The sequence below is a fragment of the Lathamus discolor genome, chromosome 12 (assembly GCF_037157495.1).
Source record: "Lathamus discolor isolate bLatDis1 chromosome 12, bLatDis1.hap1, whole genome shotgun sequence".
Lineage (NCBI taxonomy): Eukaryota > Metazoa > Chordata > Aves > Psittaciformes > Psittacidae > Lathamus > Lathamus discolor.
In genome coordinates this window covers 12,014,594-12,038,073 of record NC_088895.1, presented here as the reverse complement: position 1 = coordinate 12,038,073, position 23,480 = coordinate 12,014,594, and the positions used below count along the sequence as shown (strand labels likewise).

The window sequence follows — 23,480 nt, the reverse complement described above, 5'->3', positions numbered from 1 at the left end:
TTAGCCCAGGTTGGACAGAATGCAACAAGCCCAGTGAAGGTGAGGCTTGGGGCTCCATCCCCCCTCTGCCACCTCCTGCAGTGGGATGGGTGCTCCCTTCTCACCCATGGAGCAAAATAAACCCAGCAGTTTGGTCTCATAAAGAGGTATCTCTGGTGTGAAGGAGGGGACATCAGAGAGGATTTTAGAGTAGGCTTTGTTCCCCCTCCACACAGCCTGCACCACGCTCATCTGAGCCTTCTTTCCCAGAACGGGAGGATAACCACACAGTCTCAGCAGGCAAGTCACACACTGAGGTCAATCAGAAATAATGAGCAGAGGTTTTTTATCAGGATGCAGGTACCAGCTGATTTCAGTAATATCAGTAGTTAACAAGACTATTATTTCTCTGGAGTACACAACGCTTCGGTTTCAAAGAAGAAAGCCAAGGAAACCACACATGCACAAATGTGCAAGTGCAGATTGGGTTCAGAAGTACCCTTGATTGTGGCATTGATTTAATTATACCATTCCCACTGCGTTGTGCAGAAGGATCACCCCCGAGGAGTCTAGCAGGGTGCAAACATTTAAATCACTTGCCTTCCAACTCAGCACCTCAACAACTTGGAGTGCTTGAATCCGTGAGGTGATGACTCTTGTAAATAATTTGCTGCAGGCTGGGGTGTTGAACTTAATCTTACAGAAGGAAGTGTAAATGACCACGAGACAAACCAGGACAGAGAGGACTCTTTAGCTGAATTTAAACAGCTTTTGTCTATAGTTCAGGTTTGTGTTTTTAACATGAAGTAAAACCAGTAAATGTAACAAAAACTTGATGCAAAAAAAGCCAAACCAAATTGAAAACCCCACCACCAAATCCTTCCCAAATTCCCTCAACTATTCATATAAATCAACTGTTACAATACCCATCAACTATGTACCCAGTAGTAACATCCCAAAGCATTTTTTAACACACTCTTACAATTCCCTGGCAGATAAACGATGCCTGATTTTCCCTGTGCAACACTTTTTCACTGATGGCTATTACAGACCCCATCAGTCACCTTGTCAGTACAGTTCTGGTTATCTGAGTATATCTGATCAAAGACAACCTGCAGTTACAGCTGCTTGCTTCCCTACCCTCCCTTGCTCAGCCCACTCACAGAGAAAAGCCTGTGGTCACATCCACATCATGCTAATTGCAACCTGCCTACCCTTGAAAAGACAAAACTCTACCTGCAGGCCCCAATGGGCAGTGCCCTTCTTGATGAACTTTCTCATTAGAGCTTTAGTGAAGCAAAAGTTCTGCAATAAAGCTTTCTGAATCCACTTCCACTTCATCACTGTGCAACAGTTTGGGCATATTTAGCCTAAGACACAGAGGCTTAGACAAAGCTCTGGCTACTGGGATGGGAACACACTTTGCCATAGTGTATAATCAATAATCCATACATAGTCAACACACTTGTGTAACAACAAAAGAACCATAGCCCACGTGTGCCATTAGGAAGCAAGTGGGAGCAGAACATTATGCAGTGCCAGTCCAATTAAACTTAAACTCTATGGGAAAGGAGTAAAAAAGCATACAAATATTACAGCCAAGCAGACTAATAGCCCACAATTTCAGTCTGTGTCTCAGGCTGTCACAGCACTGAGTAACTGTCCAATTAGTCATCAGAAAAAATGGCTCTTGCATTCAGTAAGACTGAGAATGTTTCAACACCATCCCCCAGAGTTACTCCCTATGTGCTCAGTAGCCTTTCTCCATATCGCCATCCATCCATCACTTAACTCAGACGCGTTCTTCGTTCTACCCATTCGCTAATTTTAGTTTGCGCTATAAGTACTGCTTCCCCGCCTTGGGCAGAGTCTGGATCCTGCTCTTGGTTTCTGCCTTTGTTTTCTTGCTGGCTTAGTGACCCTGCACAGAGTGTGCTAATTCCCTAGGAAACAATTTGCAGGAGCTGGGAACAGAGGAACCAGAAGGAAAATGCCAAGGAGAGGCTGGGAATGCCAAGAACATCCCTGGCACCTGAGAGCCACGGGTGGCACAATGCACAAACTTCTCCATCTGCTTTCAGCCATGAGTTGAAATCCCCAGACTTGGATCAGCATGTAAGCCTGGGCAGTCATGTTGCAGCCCACATCTTTTCAACTTCAACATCCTCACACCTCGCTGTCTTTGGTACATGCGCTATGGCACTTCTCCAACTCACTAATGGCTTTCCTGTGGCTATCCCATTGCACGGGGAAGCTACACATCTTCTGTAGATACCCAAAGCTTTTGCTTTCATTTTTCACTCGGTCAACTTTGTCTTGCCTTAAAGACTTTTCTGGTTTTATGCATCTTAACCACTTTGAAAAACAGTATTTGCCATCATTATAACAGAGTGGAAAGGCTTTTGAAAGGCAGACAATGAGCTGGCTCGAATCTCCGCACAGCCTCACTCAAGAGGAAAATGGCAGGCAATCTTTCATGAAATACAAAAGAAACATTTCTAAGGGACCACAGTTTAATCTATGCCAAACACCTCTGAACAACTGAAGAGTCACATGCTTCTTTTTAATTTAACAGATACAATGGAGTTGTTATTCTGGCCCCATGTTTTGCAGTACACACTAAGTTAACCCATGTCACCGAAGCACCAAGGGAGCTCACTGAAGAGAGCTAATTGTAACACAGTCTATAAGAGGTAAAAACTCCCATCTGTGGGCAAGATAAAACCAAGGGAGCTGTAAGAAAGCAACTTGTGATTATTCAGTGGTGAACATGCTATTCTTTCTTCACTGCTCTATCAGTGTTTTCCACATTAGCGCTCAGGAGCATGGTATGACTGAAAGGAGCTATAAAATTACGTACGCCAGCATCAGGCACTTCAAGGAAGATCTGTGTATATGAAGGACAGCTGTAGAGGTCATGTAGGAGGATTTACTGTGTACAGAAAGCAGGTAGTATCCTTTACACAACCTTTCTTTGGCCTGTTCTTTGCCAGAGGCCAGCCAAAGCTCTGCACTTTTTCAGAGATGGGAATGACTTTTTAACTCATTCTTTAGGTTTTCCACCCAGCCACAGATCCTGTCTCTTGCGGCAAGGCTCAGAAACTACATCAGTTGTGTTATAGATTTTTCTGCAAGGAACAAATTGCTGTCAGCACTGCCACACCTGCACCGTCTCCACTGAGTTACTTCTGGGACACAAACAATACCTCCTTAAAAGCACTGACCCAAGAATGACGTCTCACAACAGCACATTTACTCACAACTGAGAGCTGTCAGTGACCCATGGTGGGTCACAGCACAGTGAGGGAGCCCTGAACACTGCAACTTGGGGACAGAGAGGCATGGCCACACCAGTCATGTCACAAGGCAGGTAGAAACTGGGGATACTCCAGGGAATGGTTTCTGGAACCACTCAGGACTTAGAAATGAAGCTTCTTTCTTTAAGCAGCCCTTCGGGATTTTGCTTAAAATAAGGAAAACTGTCAGATTTTGAGAGTGATCTGGCAAAATTTAACAGAAAAATCCTTATCTAGAAAGGATTTAGGTAACAGATTTAGAGAATGCAAGATATTGCCTACACAGGACTTGAAACCCCTCCACTGGCTACATCTGGTTTGGATTCATACATGCCACAAGTAATAAAATAACATGGGTTTTTTCTGAACTGACCCACAGCTCTGCAAAGGAGTTAAGAATCTCTTCACAGCCATCTCTTGGGATATGAGACACTGCACAGACCTCACCTTTGTGTTTCAGGTCAGAAACAGCATTAAGAAGTTGACAGTGAACAGTGCAAGACTATAAATGCTCACCAACATCATGGATAAACCGCTCGATTTTCGACTGCATCCCCCAGTATCTGAACTCGACTTTACACAGTTTATATGCACACATGATGGGGTATTTCCCAGGGTTGTTCTTGTACTCTTGAATCCAGTCTTCTGAAAGGGGGCCTCTTTTAGTCTTCATTGATTTATACAGCTTGGGATCCTCCTCGACTTTATATTCATGAGGAGGGATAGGATCTTTAACAATATCAATAGGGTCTATAGAAAGAGAAAAAATAGAGTTAGACATTTCTTTTTCCTGAACAAAATACCATTTTTAAGGAGTTCTTTCTGTTTCAGTAAGCACCAGAAGCATTGCAGCAACTTCGTTTCATTTTAATTACACTTGAACATCTGATATTTAAATTGTTTATACATTGCTGCTGGGCAGTGATCAGCTCTAGCAGAGGAACTATCATGCAGTTACAGCAAACAGAGGCTTTGCTCCTATTAAATGTGTTTGCCCACAGTGACAGCAGATCTCCAGCACCCTAGCAGATCAACACACTCCATCTTTCCAGCTCCAAAAAGATCTTTTTCACATTCCATCTTTCAGCTTTTCTAATACCACTCACAGCGCTACAGCTCTGTCTCGGCGGAGATGGTTGAATAAACCTGCCCTGTCTTAGGCCTGTTATGGAAAAGACATTCCCCACTGCACATCTTATCTTTGGAGTCCACCAAGTGAGGTTACTGATAACTTCTCACACGCCGCTGTTAGACCAGATGTACTATGGGAGGCAGAAAGTTTAACTTCAGTGCTAATTAACACTTCAATGATGGAGAAGTGGAAACTGCAATGGGAGCAGAGTGAATGAACATAGTTTAAAGACCTGCAACCCCCACCCCAGACCTCAGGAGAAGCACCTGAAGTTTGGATTGAAGGGCAGGATCACACTTCCCAAGAAACAACAGCTCTTCTGACACTTCTCAGTGAGGCAGCATGACTCAAACCTATTTGTTCAGTACTGAAAGCCCAATCAGATCGGCTGAGGAACAAGGACAGTCAAACTGAAGTTCAAATCAAAGTTGAAATCACTTAACACTCAGGTAGGACTGCATGGGGTTACTGCCATGTCCCGCACATCAACAGCGCTCGAGAATCCAGAGCAGCCACTAGATGTCATTCCCCAGGGCTCAGGCACAGCACAGGACTGCCAGAAGCCAGCCTGAGCTCAACACTTCTCCAGCCTCAGCAGCTTCAGAGCAAGGGATGCTTTTAGTCCTGCGTGGCTGTCACTGCCATGCAGCCAGGTCTCCAGGGAATGCCACAGGCATGGACCATGATGGAACAAGAAAGAGGAAGAGCTGACTCTTGCCATTCTCTGCCTTTTTATGAGATGTCTCCTTTTGCCTTTTCTCATTAAATCCTTACATATATAAAGCTCATTAACTGAATCTTCTAAAGACAGTTGCGAAGCTGAAGCATTGACCTGCATGAGGGCAAGACTAAAAGGGGAGGATGCAAAAATGAAATACACCTTCATGTTTCAAAAGTGCAGATAGGAATGATTTTCATATAGGCAAAGGAGCTACACCGTTATACAGCAATATTTTCCTCTTCTGAGGTTATTTCTACTTATTATCCTCAAGATCATTAGATGACTTACTTCCCTCAGGAACTGCACAAATAAGACAGGAAAGCATCAGCTTCAATTTACAGATGGGGATTCAAATTATTTCCATGTGATTTACATCAAGTCTAGAAGAGAACTCAGGTGTCCTCACTCCACTTGATATAACCCTACCCCCCAGTCTGACATCAACAGTGGTGCAGATGTATGTTGGGGGGGGGGATGGATGGGATATACTGAGCAAAAAAAGAGCAGAATAAAGGCAAACATAAAAAAAAAAGGCTATTCACCTAGAATGGTTTGTCTTTTTTCGGCAGGAGAAAGGTTGAACACGTTGACATGGTCTCCTGGATCAGTTTTGTAGTAGGTCTCAATATCAATAGAGAACTTCTCCACAAAAGGACACGTATACCTGAAAGCGAGAACAATACAGCTTAGAGTAAATCCTGCTTGATTTGGCAAGCAGAGAAAATGCTTTCCTAAGAAGTACAAAATCAACCTCAAATCCAAGCCAGCCCTCACTCATGTTTTACTTCTGATATGCTTAAAATACTGACGGTAGAGATTCAAGAGATTTTCTTTAATAACTCCTTTAAGACAGGAGCTCGCCTCAGACATGTGGCTTCACTGGAATAGCTCTGGCTTAGCATAACCCCAAGCCCACAGCAAAGGGGTGTGCTCCCCATGAGATGTTACATGGATTACAGGTGAGAAGATACCAGTGTGTCCCACACAGTTACTGCAGACTGGGCACCCTCGTTGACCAAGAAACAGGCTGGTAACAGGCAAGTAGAAAGCCCCAGGGGACCACCAAGTTGTGTCACTTTGCAGAGACACTGACAAACCCCTGCAATGTCTCCTCCAGGATACTGTACCAGGACAGATTGCTTTTAAAGGACCACTTTGCAGCAAGGAGATAACTTTTGGGTCTATTATTACTAACAAGTTATGACACAGCTACTAATACAAAGACACCCTGGAAATACACCTCTACCCAGAGAAAAGCAGAGCTCTTGCTTGGAATCTATGGCACTGTTGCAGCGCCAGGTTTCCTGGCCAACTGATTGACTCATGGGCATTTCAAGAGAATAGATAAAAAGCAGACTGGAAGTGGACTTTAATCACTTGAAAGTCAGATAGCTCCATTATGTTTAGTCACGAGCAACTGCCCACATGCAGACACTGTCTCCCCACCCTTCCCCAGACTAATGTTACTTGTAGAAACCAGCTAAAACACAACTATGAAACCTGATTAAAAACAAAATATCCATGAGAGCCTTTTTATTATGCAAGTTGACAGCAATATGAGGTTTCTAAACCTAGAAAAGAGCAAATGCTCTAAACCACAGTAATTGGCATAAATGCTATTTATTCCATGGTATCTGAAGCCCTTCCAGGCAAAATCAGCTGAAATGAACAGGTCCCAGGGGACTCTGCAGAGCCTCTGGCTCTCTTCCCTTCTTGGGGTGAAAACCGTAAGATGTAGGTTTGTTATTTTCTAGCTAAATGACAGTAAAGACAGCTCCCAGAAAAGAAGCACCAAATTTATTTATTAAGCTTTCTCCTCTCACACTTTCCCCCACCTTGAGCAAAAGAATCCTGTCTTTCTCGACACTGTTCAACATGACAACTGTCCCATTACCGTGCACATTTATAACTTCACTGAGCTAGCAGATATCTGCAGTGTTAAGGAGAACATGCAGTGCAGGATACAAGCCTAAATAAAAACCATTCAAGATTTCCCACGCTTTGATGGACAAAACAGCTCACATTTTAGAGCTACCAGCCACAGGAGCCTCAAGCACATACACAGTCATCCCAGGGAACACTCACACTCCTGACATTAAGCACTGTGTAAGAATTCAGGACTCGAGCCCACTTTCTCTAAAGGACATTACTGCAGATGGAAGAGATGCCACTGCTGCACAGAGTGACATCAAATCTCTCTAAAATAGGGAAACAGCTCTGGACATTTTGCTAAGCTTACCTTGTCCTTGTATAAGGATACGCATTCCATGATTCCTCTTCGACTCGCAGAGCTGCCTTGGGCAATATTGACCGAAACCAGCTGGGTATGTGCATACCAATGTGGTACACTTTGTGAGTATACTGCCCATTGCCTCCAGGTCCATCCACGTATGGCCTGTTCTCCAGGATCTCCACTCCACTGCCTTCCCCACATGTCTCCTCTCTGCTCTTTTTCTGAAAGGGAAAATATATCAGGAAGTTAATCCTTTCAGTGCATCTTAGGTACCAAGATTACAAAGCCCCTGAACGCTGGGGATGGTTTCTAGGACTCCTTTTGAGCAGAGCTTCATAGAGACAGCGTAATTGCAGCGGCACCCTGGCTGTAAGACTACCAAACCTAGAGACTGTAAAGGAAAAGATTCAAAAGCTCCTCTGGCCAACACAAGAACAGAGATTTGATTTATTATGGATCCTGTAAAGAAACTGGATTTGGACACAAAGAGACAGTTTGAGAGGAGACCTAATGACACATCAGTTCCAGCACCTGTAACAGGTTACACATCGCCCTTCCCCAGACAACACCAAACCTCGGCTCCGGCTATGAACCACCCAACAGCACAAAAACCTTTTGCATCAGCAGGTGACATGGCAAAAGGGAGTTTGTCCAACCTGGCACACTCTTGTGGTGTGGTATCAGCGTGAATGATCACACACGCACGTGGTATAACATCACAGTAGAGAAGACTGCTTCATGACCTAAACCCCCAGGACCTGGGGGCTTATTGCTTGTGGTCTGGCATGGCAGCAGCTCTCCAAGAACAGCTTGGATGCTATGCTTTGCTAATTAAGATATTTAGAAGAAACAACCCAAGTTTGCCAGAATGCACACAGCACCCCCTGGCAGCCTCCAGATTTTGGCTTCTTTGTAGTATTGTCCCTCATTGAGAAAGCTGGCAAAAATTCCTTCAATAATAAATACTGATTTCAGTGCTTCTAAGAGGAGCTAAAGGCAAAGCAAACATTTATTCATTTCTAACACATCTCAGCAGACTGGATGATGTGGAACCTCCTCCATTTCCAAACAACAGATTACCATTGTTAGTATTTTGGGTTTATTGTTGTTACTTGAGAGCACAGGACTTTCAAAATTCAGAACAAATCAAAGGGATTTGATGCAAGAAGCAACTGCGAAGTAGAACACAATAACAGCTCCTCAGTTTTGGCATGCAAACAATACAAAGGATAACATGGTTTAGCAGAAAACGATTAATAAGATGCAAGAGATCAGCTTCTCATCTTTTGAGCGCAGGCTGATAAACTAACACAGCTATTTAGAAGTAAACAGCCCTCTTTTTAAAGAGCTTTCAAGCAATTTGAAGTTTAAACAGCCATAACCAACAAATCTCAGTAACTGACAACCTAAATAGGCATTTTTCCCACCCCACAAACTGCAATAGCCCTGCGAAAGAAAAGCACTGGTTTTTACAGCTGATTTCTACCATTCAGCTGGCACTTCATTAAAACACACATCCTCTTAAAACAAATTACTGCCTTGCAGTCCTTATATAAGCACTGACCAAGTCCTGTGCAAATATTTATGACAATAACATTAAATAATCTTGATGACCCAAAAAACTCTGGTTAATTCAAAGGTCTCGGCAAAGGCAGGAACCCAGCAGGCACAGTGAATGTGTCAGACAGAATAATAGCACAGCATCTGCTCCCAAGAGTTGATACAAATTATGGAGATCTAGAGCTTTATTATACAGCAGAAGCACGTGGAAATCATAACGAGGGGAAAGACGGGTTCTCTTCGTGCCAAGTTATCACATGGAGAGTCGTGCACCAGCTGGATGTAAAACTCCATTCGGGTTGCACGGTTACCAGCAATTCCAGTCAAATCTGCAAGTCCTCATTTGGGACAAAAACCTATTGAGGAGGTTTTGCAAAAGAAATCCACAGCACCAAGAGGACTCAGCATGTTCCAGGGCTGTGCCAAGCAGGACCTACACAGAACTGGGTCCCCAGATTTAGAAACACTTGCACTGAATCAGAAAAGCAAAACACTGAAGATTTAATGGCCACAGTTGATATGAAAATAGATAAAAATACCCTCTAGGCTTTCTTTCTCAGAATGCAATTTCATACTCTTCCTGTCAGAGCTACATCTGAGATACGCCTTATGCCTTGCCTTCCTCTTATAGCTCTCCACCTCTTGAAGCTCTCCAGAGGGCCATGCAAGGGACCAGTGCTTCCATAACCATAAGTCTGAAGGTTCAAGATCCTTTGCTGCTGATTCTGACTTCAGCTCCCATTAAACGGATAAGCAGCAGCCAGGGAGCTCTTCTGCGTTATGTTCCCTTTTACTGAAGCCCACCCTGCAATGCCATGTCATCCTTGCTTAATACACTTCCCAAAAAGCTTTTTTTTCCTCTGTTACCTGCTGGATTGAAGATGGATCAAAGCAAGAGGTTTCTCCCCAACTTGATCCATTTGAGAACACGAAAGACAAGGATTCACAGCAAAGCCAGGCTCCCTCATTTAGGCGGTTTGGACGAAAATCTCTCCGCATGAAGGTGGGCTCTCATCCTACAGCCAGAACCCTGCTGAACCCACAGGATCGGCCAGTTTTCTCTTTAGATGAGTACTTCCACAAGCAGGTTTTCTACACGACCTGGCAATGCTAACAACACTCAGCTTCTCAGAGCTGTCTGATCGTGGGAGATGTGATGGGTGGCACGGTGTTATGGGCCCAACACTTCGCGAGGAAGGAAGGAGGGAAAAACCCAAATTAACTGAGACTCTTTGTGGAAGTCAGTCCATGTCCTACTTCTCATTTCTGGTTATTTTATTCACTTCTATGCACCTGCAGGAGACCATGAACCCTATTCTGAGAGCAGGGCATGCTTCCTCCTTCAGCCTTTCCAGATGACCAACTCCAGCCCTCAGTCTCTTTCACCCAGCTGAAAGCTTTAGGCAAATGATCTATGTAAGATACGACAAGGAACAGCAAAAACATTTAACTGATGAATGTGAAATTAGAATTAGAGCTGCAAAGTTTATATCTCAACCTATCTTTTGAGCCAGGACTTGTGAGTCAGGCCAATTTATACTCAAAACACAATATAACTTCTTGTGGGAAGGAGTGTATGAGCAAAGAAAAAACTCCACACAATAAACCCAGTGACAGGACTGGGTCACAATAGTGACAGGACAAGGGGTAACGGGTTAAAACTTAAACAGGGGAAGTTTAAATTGGCTATAAGGAGGAAATTCTTTCCTGTTAGGGTGGTGAGACACTGGAATCGGTTGCCCAGGGAGGTTGTGAGTGCTCCATCCCTGGCAGTGTTCAAGGCCAGGTTGGATGAAGCCTTGTGTGGGATGGTTTAGTGAGAGGTGTCCCTGCCCATGGCAGGGGGGTTGGAACTAGATGACCTTGAGGTCCTTTCCAACCCTAACTATTCTATGATTCTATGAAACCCACACAAAGCCGTTTCCCAGTCCTGCCTGCTCTCATACTTACCAGTTAGCTTGCTGGGAAGGCAACAAGCCGCAGTGAGGTCAGGAAGGACCAAAAAGTCAGGCTAGATGGTAAACAATTACTAACCAGTCACAAAGACAATAAGAAGATGCATTTCTCAGACAACAGAAATCAAGACATCCACCACACACACTTGAGAGACCAGGATGATACTCTGTGTATAAGTGGTACCATGAAAGTACGCCACTTATGGAAGCAAAGAGCAATTTGCTTTCCAACCATATAGCCGCTTCACGTCTACTGTGACTCAGCTACGGCATGGAGAGAGCTTATTACAAGGAACTGGTCTGTAAACAACAATTAAAAAACAACCATCTATTAGGAAAGCATTTGGCTTGAGCAGCGTGTGCAAACCCTCTCCAAAGGTATTTGTCTGCTGGGAGGGGCAAGTGTGCAGGCATTTTAGGGTCAGTCTTGAATGTTTCAGCCTCATAGACCTATGCCCCTGTGAGAAATGCTTTATTTAGCAGATTACCCCTGTTGTTACTACTTGCTGTTAACTGACAACAGTATCTTCTCTCTCTATAAATACCTGAGGAACGGTCCCCAACAAAATCAAAGAGTAGCTAACAGCCTTTATATGCAAGTTATCTAAGCTGTAATCACAGTAAACCTTCTTATATTGTATTACAACAGGAAATCCAGCCATCCTTTAGAAGTCCCTCTCTTCTGCTGATGACACTCCATGTTCTGCACAGCCCCATCAATAGCTTTCCAGGACAGATGGTGACACAGATCCCTTCCAGCTAAAGTAATAGCATTAAATCACTCATAACAGGGAACCCAGAGAAGCAGATGCACCATGATTAGCAAGAATGCCAGTTACTTAAAGGGTTCTATTAAAATAAATCTCCTGGCACAGCAGCATAGCATGGGACACAGCACATGACCTCACCATAACAATCACAGATGAATAATTCCTGTGAATGTCATGTAAACACTGGGCTAGCCTAACCCCATTTCTCATCTGCCCTTCACAACAGGAGACAAAGGCTGTAAACAAAGCCTTCCACTAGCAAAGACAGGTTGAGCAGTTCTCAGATTCCATCCCCTTTCCCAGTCAGAATGAGATCCCTATCAGTTAACAACATGGAGCACATCTTGCAAAGCCTTAGTCCAGCAAACTTCATCTGGCTCAGATGAGTGGGACCAAGTGACTAAATGCCACTTGTATGTGGGTAGAGCTCAGTAAAGGAATGATGGCTGACGGCAATAGAAAGCCCCATAACGTGAGGAGTCTCACTACAGCTGGAGGAACAGCATTTCCACAACAAGAATGCATAATGCTGGATAAAACAGCTAAGATGTGCTTTATTGGACTGGCTGGAGAAATACAGAAGTCAGGCTCTGGAAATGACATTTGCCTTGTAGCGTTTTGCAGCACTGCACGTGGCTCTGGGGTTTAGTTTCTCCTAAAGTTTGGGGGTTTTTTATTGTACCTTACTACTCTGAGCAGTGCAATGGTACTGCAGAGAGCAGTGAAGAGAGGGTAGGTTGCATGGTGGTCGTAGGCGAGCCAGGCATTGTTCTAGCTTATCAAATAGATTATAGCTATAATCTTACCTTGTTTACCACCAATTATTGTTTACAGTACAACCCCTCAACCTAAGTAAGTTAGAGAGTGATTACAAGGGGTTGACTTGCTTTAGCTTCATGATGAAGTTTACTGGTGCATGACAGCAATGTATTTACACAGTACCACTGGCCTACTTTGATAATCCATGTGAGTTTTGATTTGAGATTATTCAAATTATGAAGACTGACAGCATTATGCTTGGTAGACCTATTGTCCATGGATAACAAAGACACAAATCACTGTCTGTAAACAACAACCAGAAGATATGAAGATAGATCTTTTTTTCCCTCCAGCTCCCATTTGGCAACAGGGTATTTTGATAGTCCAGACAAATTCTTCTGGGAAAAGCTATTAAAATAACACTCAAGTCTTGGGATATTTTTTTATCCCAGTTAGACACAGATATAGATACAAGAAGTTCACAAGCGGTTGATGGTTTCAGTTAATGATGACAGCAAACAAAGGCATCTATGTAACCACTGAACAAGAACATGACAGCAAATATCCCCAGAGGATCCTGCTAACATACTTGCTCATGCTGTTGTGGCAAGAAAGGCCAAGAAAACACTCTCTTTGACCAATTACTACTTCTTTATTGGTTTGGATATTAAGGCTACCACAAATGCCAATTAAGTTCCCAGAAACAGACCTGTCCTTTGGGAACCAGAGAAAGCCTAAATTGCCTCATGCAATCCACCAGACAACAAAAAGGCCTGAAGCTGCTTAGGACAGATGACTTCTGCCATCGTCGGATAGGTTATTAAGACCTGGTTTCACTAATCAGACCCATTTTTAAACCTTTTTATATTCAGTTTTAGAAGTACAAAGGTAAAGGTTGAGTTACAAAGTTTAGGCTTGGAGAGGAATAAACGACCTGTTTTCAACCTCTTGCATATATTAAGGGAAAAATACTCCCAGCTATCTCCAGCTGGACATTATTGACAGACATTTCACTCTTCAATTCATTTTTCAAAGTGCTGCCTTCTTCCCATCACCAACTGCCTTCCTTGACGTGCTACAGGCAGCAGCCTGCCAGCCCTCATCATCTCCTACCTGCAGGCACTGTGCAAGAGCAGAAGCTGCATTACTAAGAAGGTACCAGTTAGATGATGACCTGAGCCTTCTACAGAAATGCTCGAGAGGCTATAAGCGAAGCAGCCCGTTAGCCTCAGCCATGTCTCTGGGCTTATTGTGGTGATGCTAGCATTCAAACACCAGAAATAAACCAGCATGACAACAGATGCACAGTTTCAGCCATAGCTGCTGCAAGCCAGAATTAAACAGCACCTAAAAAAACAGAAAGCCAGACACAGAGATAGTGGAAAACACCAAAGGATACTGAAACTAAAGCATGGTTTATTCTTAACACATTTTCCCGTGCAGGATTTCTGTACATGGATAACATGTACAGTGATGATGTGCATGCACCTGGGTGTATCCGTTCTATCTTCAGCTGCCTCTTGCTGCGGTATGACTCAGCTCTGGGTTCTGTTAACCACTCCTTTCTGAGCATTCAAACTGACATCTAATTCATTACGAGCAATCTGCTTTCACCACTGGTAACCACCTGCCTGCTGATACAGATATCTGATATACTAGGCACCATTCATGGTCAGTATTTACTGCAGGTAACCAAAAATCGGGTCTTTGCCAACAAAATGTTGCCTTACCCTAAAAGCACCATGAAGTCCTACTTCCCAAGCTGGTCCTTATTGGTTTCATCTTTTAAAAATGTGTGTGTCAAAGACCTGAAACACTCAGTTAAAATCATATCACCATAATCAGGGTAATACCTAAGTGAGAAGCTTTTTTTAGTGTGAAAGAAGGGAGCAGAGGGGATGGCACTATTCCACTTACAGAAGCCAAGAAGGAGAACTTCTGATCAGATCAAATCCAACATAATTTAGTCAGTGCATAAGATGCTCTAAAAGCAAACAGGAAGTTACATGAATTAAATTAAACATAAAAACCAGGCTTACAGTTATTAATGCAGTAGAGAGCTGAAACGGAACATCACACACAACTTCGTGCTGTCAACAGCCACACTCAGAATAGCCGAGTCCTCTCACGTTAAGGATGATGGAATGAACAAGAGATCACTATTCTGAAGCGGGGGAAAGTAACCTGAATACACAGAGCTGCTGGCAGGGCAAGTCAAGTACCCAGATCTTTTAAGCTTCTTTTCAGCATCCTAACCATGATGCGGCAGTCTTCTCCCACTGAGCTTGAGTAGGGACCTTTACCAAAATACAGCAAAACAGTCCTCAAACAGGAAAGATGTAGAACCTTTTCTACTCCGATTTTGCAAGAGTTAAGCACAGTCCTAATGATTATATTGGAAAGACAGTGTAAAAGGTAGCCAGGAGCTAGGAACCCTGTTACCCCAGGGGTGGGTTTTATGGTACTCTTGAGCCTGCACTTTGTAAGGTACAAGTAAGAAATGATCCACATCAAGCTGGACTGACAGTCCTTCAACAGCAAAATTGCTGGAGGACAGTAAAGGACTTTTGGGGCTTGTTCTTGTTAACTTAAAGCAAAGCTTTCCGCATCTCATCGTGCACAACTAGGTTGGCACTACATTAACAGGGAACCAAGTCCAAACGCAACAGGGCTTCCCACTCTCTCCAGTAACACTTTTCCTGCCCTTCTAGGAGTTGCGGACACCACGGGACCACATTTCTGTTTACACCATGTGCATCACATTACAAATACAGGCAGCTTCAAACCAAAGCATCTGTTTCCATGGCGATGGGACTGCATCAGCAATCCACCGGGTTTAGTTTAGGCCATCTTCACTCAGGCTTGAATGCTGCACACAAATCATTGCTCTTAACAGCAATGCAAGTGATGTCACTAGTAACCATGGTGCCCATAGCAGAGGTTTCCACATGCCCTTTGTGCTCCAACACACCTCTTTCACGCATGACAATGATTTTAATCCAATTAATGCTGTTAAAGAAAAATAACACATGAAGGGCCAGTGTCAATACTTCTTTAGCAAAGGGAGGTTCAGTTGAGTCAACAAGATAATGATCAGAACATGAGGCTTTACAACAGCCCTTTGACTCCAAGCCTCATTGTGATGTACACATTGGAATGACCTGAAACCTTGGGGAGAGGGGAAAGAAATCTGTTCCTCATCAACGGCTTCATTAATAAAGGCAAAAAAGCAGCCATCCTAAACATCCTCTTTCTAGGTTTGAATAGTGTACAACGTGCAGTGTTTCATTCCACCTAGGCAATACTCCTTCCCCAAACGCCGGTGCTTCACCAGCAGAACATAAAACCCAGTCTTAAGTGTTCCTAACATCTAGTTGAAAACAAACAAAAGGAGTCCTAAAATGAGAGAGAGTTGTAAAGGGTAGAGGGAAATTAGAAGAATCCCCATCCTAGCAGAAACGTGGTCCCGATGCTATGAAAAGACTGCCCCTTTCCAGGCTGCTGTATCAGGTGGCCAAGGAGTGCAGCTCGATCAATATAGAGATATTTAACATTTCACAGAGCCCTAAAACTTTGCTGACCATGAACGCAGCCTCATCAACATCCACTCACTTTACAGATCAAGGACCCACCTTCGCATCCCAGCCTGACACTGCGTTTGGAAGGTCTGCAAGGAGCTGCCATCTGATCATCCCTCTGCCTGCAGCAGGGATATTATGGGGCTCTTCCCTCAAGTTTACCAAGCAAGAATTGGGACTATCACACAGGAATTGCTGACCTTTTTGCTGCATGCTTATCCCATTATACAATCACTATGTAATTCTACCTTTAAGGAGATATTAAGCACATAAGGAGAAAGATGAAGATGTCACTCATGAAGGATCTTGTCAGAGAGAAGCACATGTAGAGCTGCTTTCTGACGGGAGGTACATTAGTGTCCGGAAGATAACAGGCCTGTTCCTGCCACCCCTTCACTCTCCCAAGAGCTGTATGAGGTGAGGGTCACAGCTCTTTGCAGCTGTAAGAACCTCCTCCTTCTGGGTTTCCAGCTTCAAATACTGCAAGACTCTCAGCCACCAGAAGCAGAGCAAAGCTGAGCATGCAAAAGGCCCTGAAGAAGGGACAATTCTCACCCAAGCAAGTGCAGGTTATCTTCATCTGCAGCACCATTACTCTTGGCTGCTTTTCTCATAATGTAAAACACATCCCTAAGAAAAAGCCCTAAAAGTTAAAGGCAGGACAGGTTGTCAGCAGCAGACTCGCACAAGACAGAGCAGAAATATGGGCAGCATCAATCTGTACAGATGCTGTATGCACTGCGTTATTTAGAATCAGGTCTAGATATTAATGAAGCTGTTTGTACAAAACCAGGACATTTCGGGGACGATCAATTGTGCAGGACCATAAAAAATTTACGGCATTAAGAGAACCATTCCCATGGCCACTCATTAATCACTTTGTCTTACAAAGACACCCTTACAAAGTTACACTCCTACGGAGCCAGGGCTGGATGTGCCAGAGGCACATGAATTAGGGATCACTTTATTATGAAGATACCTCAAACTTGTTTACCCCACATGCTCCATCTTTCAAAACGTCTACTACACTTCCAGCTCAGTGTTTCATCTTCCCTTGATTATTTCCTTCCCTGGCTTTAAACAGATTTTTCACTGTATTAACTATTCCACAGGCACTCTCTATGAGAATTACTGTCCCCAGCTTGAGGGAGGCAAAGCAAGTTGTCCATTATTGTATTGCAAGCCAGAGATGAAATTGCAACTCAGGGTGTTTTGGATCAATTCTCTGGCTATATCCCTTAGATTTTAGGAACCTAGTGCAATTATTCACTAACAATAGGCTGTATGCTACAATACTGGAGGACTGGCTTAAATAAATCCTCACGGTTTTCCTAATACTTAAATCATTATTTGCCTTCAGGTATTTGAAGAAGTGAGAACCTAATCTGCGTCAACAGCCAAGACTTTGTCCACATGTCGGAAATCTTCTTCCATAGGAATAAAAAAGGAAAAAGGATTTTTGAGAGTCACAAGCTCAGTGGGATTATCAGCGCTGCATCCTTTATTCAAACTAGTACCAGTCTAAGGTTTGAATTAATTGTTGTGGTATAATCTTTCTAGCTTCACTCAGTTTTGCTAGAGAAAGAAAGCACATGTGAACTGTCAAGGCAACACAGTTCACAACTCTAAAATCAATCTCGTTTTCACCAGTTACAGCCAGTTGAAGAACTGCTTTAGGATAATGACTTCAAAATAAAGAAGTAAATGCAGAAAAGATGTTTGCTATTTTTGTCTGTTTTCCCAAATGATAACCTATCACTGTCACCTGTGCAAATCAGACTGCACTGAACGCATCGGTACCGCCCCTGTTCTCAAAGCTAAGTGTCTCGCTCTTCTTTCAGAAGGATGCAGGCCCTCATGATCACACAGAAAAGGTTATGAAAACCAAAGGAAGGAAGGAGAACATAGAAGTCACAGCTTTTTAATACTGCAGCATAGAATTTGGCAGAAAAACTTTGAACCAGGCTTTTGCTTTTAGACTTGTGATTCCAGGGTCTCAGGAGCTGTCAGCAGTGTCACTTGCTTTTAAAATCAAAGCATATATGTCTATCTGTCCAGATGGCCAAGGCATCTGCAAATGAAACAAAAATAATCAGCCATCCAGCTCTTCAGTGTCCAGAGATGAAGGGTTAGTTTGTTTTCCCCCACTCAATCAATCTTTCACCATCTGCTGAGCCTGCTGGCAGTTGCCAAGCGTAGCTAACAGTTTAAGGGATACGGCTTTTGCACCTAGGTATCAGGACATGGCCTCAAGAATTACCACCACCAAGCACACATTTACATCTGTTCTCAGAGGTGGTACCTGAGAGCTACATGCAAATGAAGGATAAAACAGGACAGTGCAGGGGTCTGGAAACTGAAATGACGGATAAACCATTATCCTTCTGCAAAGAGGGAAGTGACTCAGGGTACTCCATCAGCATCCCAGCATCATCACGCCTGGAAACACGCTCTGATTTTTCAGGGAAGGCAATAAACACAAAGCCCTGAGGGAATGCAGAGGAGAGGCTCATGTTAAAAGATGAGAAGAGCCCTCAATTCCCAGGATCCTGCCCGAGATCAGCAGACAGTGCTGAGCAGATGGGTTCTCTTTAACAGATTGCCTCAAACAGGGGCCAATCCTTCTTCAGTCATGGACCCCTGAAGTGCTGAATAACATATTAAGTGTTATTAGCTTATAAGGATGACACAGCACCTTAAAATAAGTCTAATCCTCAAAAGGCAATCGCTAGGTCCAGAAGAATACTTTTAAAGTACACCATTTTTGGAGGAAGATCACAAGTACTTGGAGAAAACTGTGTGGAGAAAATGAGGACCGGAGTTATTTACAGCAGAGATTGCAAGCTATGGACGCTGATACAAAAATAACATTTAATAACAAGAGGAATTCTCTCATCTTATATAAGGGTCAGAAGGGCAACAGTCTCTCGGAATCTTATGGCATATGGAAACACAGTAATGAACGTTATTAAGATGGTAAATGGACTGACCTTTGGCTAATACCACACTGATCTCTCTGACAAGCGCATTCAGATCTTGGAACACAAGCCTCTGTGAAATAGAGACTTTAAAGTGTGGGCTGTTTCTGGGCTGAGTGGAGGTGTATCTAAAGGTAGGTTCCCTGAACACACAAGAAAAGGAAGCAAGTGTTACAGGAAAGTTATTGAGACACAAATGTGCAGCTCACTTAGAAGAGGAAGAATTAAAGGACTTTTTAATAAGAGACATTCTAACACAGAATGGTCCAATCCTTTGTGCACAACAGGCTTCAAAGTCCTCACAGAGACAGAAACATTGCACATGCCTTTGATGGGATTGATGTGCAGAGACAGAGAGGACATCCAGGACAGAGTCCTGGGCCCAGCATTCCTGCAGGAAGAAAGAAAATCCTAGAGATGTTTACAGCTGTCCCCTCCATAACTGGTTTGTGTTTCATGAAACTCCCTTCAGTGCTCATCTCCACCTGCTTTTTACTTATGTTAGGAGAGGAGCCTGCAGTTTCCCCAGGTCAAGCTGCAGCTCTCCCAGCCCTATGGGCAACTCTCAAGGTTGAGTATATACAGAGATCTCTCACCCTTGGAAGCAGGACGGGATCTGAAATGGGTGTACTGATCCCTAGGAAAGAGTTATACCACAAAACTGTTGCCTAGAAAAGCAGTATGATGAAGTATTTCACTGCTTTGAAATATTTTGCCCATTTTATGCACCAGAATAAAATCAGGTCACAGCAGGAAGGCAGATCACTGGTTCCGAGCTTAGATATATGAAGATTGGTATCTTAATTTGGATAGAAAAAGAGACTAAAACTCTTTTTCTATGAAGCAATATGGAAAAGCTAATGATGCAACATGGAAAAGCTAAGACCTAAGTGCTGTGTGTTTAATGCAGCAAGAGCTTCCAACCTGAAGACACTGACAGCACCACATGAGAGGTTTCCCATGAAAATACAGATACTGATAGGCTAAAATTTAATAGAGAAAACCAATTCAGTTCAGATCTGCTGGGCTGCAAGTGAAGGGTACATTAAGTCCTTTGCTTTAATGTAAGATTAACTTATTTATGGAAGAATTTAAGTGCTACTTGAAGTACTGAAACCACTGTCTTTGTAGATAGTATTTCAGAAGGTAGCAGAAAGCAACACTTAAGAGATCTGCTGCTCCACTTCCCTCACTCTCAAATAATATTATTATTAATAATGATGATGATAATAATAATAATAATGCTGATGCAAAGCAGCAGCCACTCACCTCAGTTTTCACAACTTTATACACCAGCCTGGAGAACTTTAAGAGGAATTACAAAGCAACATGGGCACGCACACAGTGATTTATTGCGTGTCTGGCCTGCCTAGTGGAGCAGAGAACCAAGAGAGGCTGGATTGTACACTGCACAATGTTAATTCTCCCAGCCAATACATACAGTAAGTATGAGTACAGCCTGTCCCAGTTTAATGGAAGGAACCTTTGCTACCTGGATGTGATCATCAAATCTGGTGGAAATCTTTGTGAAGATTTCTAAGGAGGGATTGTTCTCTTCTGAAAGGAGACAAAAGGACTTTTGAACAATGACCATAGCATGCAGCTTGAGACTGAACATCCCTAACTGCATGGCTTTGAAGCACTACTTCCACAGAAAGGGTTCCCAGAGCAATTCCATGGGCTTCATCCCCCAGGTGAGAAGGTCCTTTTAGAAAACTTTGATTTGGAGGATGCTGAAATCTAGGAAAATTATTGGATTGCTCCCTGCAGAGCAACTTTATACCAACTGGTTTGGAGTTTAATGGGGATCTTCACTCATGAGCTTGAAGTTACATCAATGATCAACTTCCAAGCATACGCTTAAGGCTCTCAAAAACCCTTGAGGAGTAATTGTGACATCTCCTTCTTACACTGCTGGAAAACTGCTTCTTACACAACCAGGCTGACGAGCATCTCCAGCAATAATGACACCGTACCCAACCAATGCCTTTGAAATGAACCTTTTGCTTTTAAGAATCGCTCCTCTCCCCAGGAGCTACTCGAAATCATTCTGTTCCATGTTTCAGTCAAAAGACTTCAGAAATGCCTCAACACCGCTGCTCTACACAGATCTCTCAGCTTGTTCCCCTAAGGGGGTTCAACATGCAGAACTTGCTTTTTCTGCGCCCCCCTTATGTGCTTCACAGGAGAAACAGAGACATAAAACCCTTCCTCATTCTCTGGTACGAATGGAAGTCATGCTCCCCACTGCTCTCGCCCCAGTGCCTGCCTCAAAGACAAAACCTCCACTTTTAAATCAAACTGAAGGAAAAGACATTTGATAATCATGGCCCAGGGAAAGCTCCCACTGAAGTCAGCAGGGACCTTTCCACCAGTTTCAGGAAGAGCTAGAGCAGATTGCTACCCAACATTAGCAAACAGAATAGAAACTCCACATTCTACTCCTAAGCGGGTTTTCTGGGTTTATTATTTCATCTTTTCAAATGTGAGACAAGTATTTTCAGTATAATGCACAGCTAAACTTTTCCTCTTGCTCTACTTGTACACATAATGCAGCCAAGTCAATTGCTTGACATGCACTTCTCCAGCTCACCCGGATCTTGGGCCACACGCAGTGCTCCTAGCTTAGCCTGGAACTCTCTGAGGGAGATCAGAGACCTGACTTGACACCAGCTATTGCACCTGATCTATGAGGAAACCTTACTTTGCTGCATCTCAGTGTACCAGAAAATTAGAGCAGGGGTGGATGGCTCCATTCCAATGAGTAATTACTCGAGTAGTTTCCTGGGCCAGGGAACTTCCTCTTGAATGACACCCTAATGGCTTACCACGTCCTTTGACATTAAGATACTGCTAAAATCACTGTCAAGTGAACAAAGTGGAATCCAGTGTGCTGCATAAATGAAACAAAAAGAAGTATTTTAACTCTGAAAGTGAACAGCAAATTCAGCCCCTGACCAAGTCCTCCACAACTCACACTGCCCAGTTAAATACTCATCCTCCATTAAATCAGGTGGGCTCCTCCTTCTCAATCAGATCATTCCCCTGTAAGCTCTGCTGCTTGCCGACAGCTTCTGCATAGCTAACATACTGCTTCCATCAACCTGCTTTGTTCAAAGCAACTGAAGTGTCAGGGAAAAATACACAAAAACGAAGCCACCTAAGAAAAAGGTTTACTCATTTATGCTAACGCTTAGATTAAACACAGAAAGATGATACATTTGTGTCAGAAAAATGAATTTGGTTGTTATTACTGGAAAACACACCCCATAGGCTGTGTTACTAGTCAAGTCCAAGTGCATGAGTCCTTAAAGAAACACAGTTGGATGGTCAGGGATGAAATGGGGAAATGCTTTTGCTTTAGTTTAGGGAGTTTGGTTTTTTCTCCCTTTACTCATTTTAGGTTTTAAGCCGAAGTAGATCTTTCTACATCACTTCATCCTGCCACAGAAAGCACTTCTGCAAACTCAGTATCAAACGCGTGCGCTGCTGGATGAGCAAAATTGACTTTTATTTAAAGCGTGGGACAATGAAATAACTCTTCAGATTCATTTCCTTTTATAAATGCTCCTGCTTGGATATCAAACACCGAGAGAATGTGGGCACAGAGGATTTGAGTTACAGAAACCCCAACATTTTAATTAACTGCTTTATTGCAGACAGGGAATTCAACAACAATTCCCACCAGTATTCAGAAGCCTATTAAAATAATCTCAGTTTTATGCCTAAACTGATTAGTATCTATTTCATAGTGGTACATAACTGAAGAAATATTACATCCAAATACCACACACACTCCCCCCCCAGATTCAAAACTATGCCTTTGCCTTACTCTCTCAAATTCATATTAGGCTGTTTCTTCCCAAGCCTTTAGTTTGCAGCTGGAACTGGGATGAGCAGTAACCATAGTCTAAGTGGGATGCAGTAGCTGCTTAAGCCCTATAGCTTGGTGACTTCCAGGTAGGTGCCCACACACACCTGGGCTCAGTGCATCCTTCCACAAGCCATTGTTTCCTCAGGTAAGCCAAACAGAGGCTCTAATTTAAGGATAAGAGGAGGCACATCAGGAAGTTTGTATCACTTTCTCCCCCTGTTCTTTTAAAAGCACCCAGCAAAACTCAGATATAACACATCCAAACCTGCAGCAATGCTCCACTCTTCCACATGAAGCCCCATGTTCCCCTGCACTCATCCACATGGGCTGAAACATTACTGACCTGTATCATGTAGAGCTGTGCGATTCGATATTCGTCCACGCTCATGGGCAGAGGAATACGATATTCCTTTATGAGCATTTTGAATACAAAAATCCTTTGTCCGCTCAGAAACACAATCCAGTTTTTAGTAAAGGCTCCTTAAATAATGGCAAGGAAATGCATTGAGGATCCCTGAAACAGAGTGGGGGTGGGAAGGAGAGAAGCAGTTATTTTCCATCCTTATTGCAGAACATCCTATTAGGACAAAAAAAAAGAGCAAACAAGAGGCAAACATTAATTTCTGTAATAGCTATAAGCATAAC

General features: G+C 43.3%; 1 protein-coding gene and 1 long non-coding RNA gene across 18 annotated transcripts in view; both read right to left on the bottom strand.

Annotated features, from left to right (window-relative positions):
- PITPNM2 (phosphatidylinositol transfer protein membrane associated 2) overlaps positions 1-23,480 on the bottom strand; it is a 133,283-nt gene that overhangs the window by 43,380 nt on the left and 66,423 nt on the right. For 11 of the 17 annotated variants that reach the window (XM_065692422.1, XM_065692434.1, XM_065692432.1 and 8 more), the window contains 4 exons: positions 23,179-23,349; positions 7,368-7,582; positions 5,671-5,792; positions 3,792-4,025 (listed from right to left, as the gene is read on the bottom strand). In XM_065692422.1, the coding sequence (XP_065548494.1) occupies positions 3,792-4,025; positions 5,671-5,792; positions 7,368-7,582; positions 23,179-23,256 (649 nt within the window). In that variant the 5' untranslated portion in view covers positions 23,257-23,349. Of the gene's footprint in view, positions 1-3,791; positions 4,026-5,670; positions 5,793-7,367; positions 7,583-9,788; positions 10,030-23,178; positions 23,350-23,480 lie in introns of those variants that run through there. The other 6 variants (XR_010615517.1, XM_065692421.1, XM_065692433.1 and 3 more) reach the window with 3 other exon arrangements.
- LOC136020847 (uncharacterized) lies at positions 17,889-18,963 on the bottom strand. The gene is made up of 2 exons (XR_010615519.1): positions 18,679-18,963; positions 17,889-18,054 (listed from the first exon to the last, which is right to left on the bottom strand). It is a non-coding gene; the product is annotated as an uncharacterized LOC136020847 (long non-coding RNA).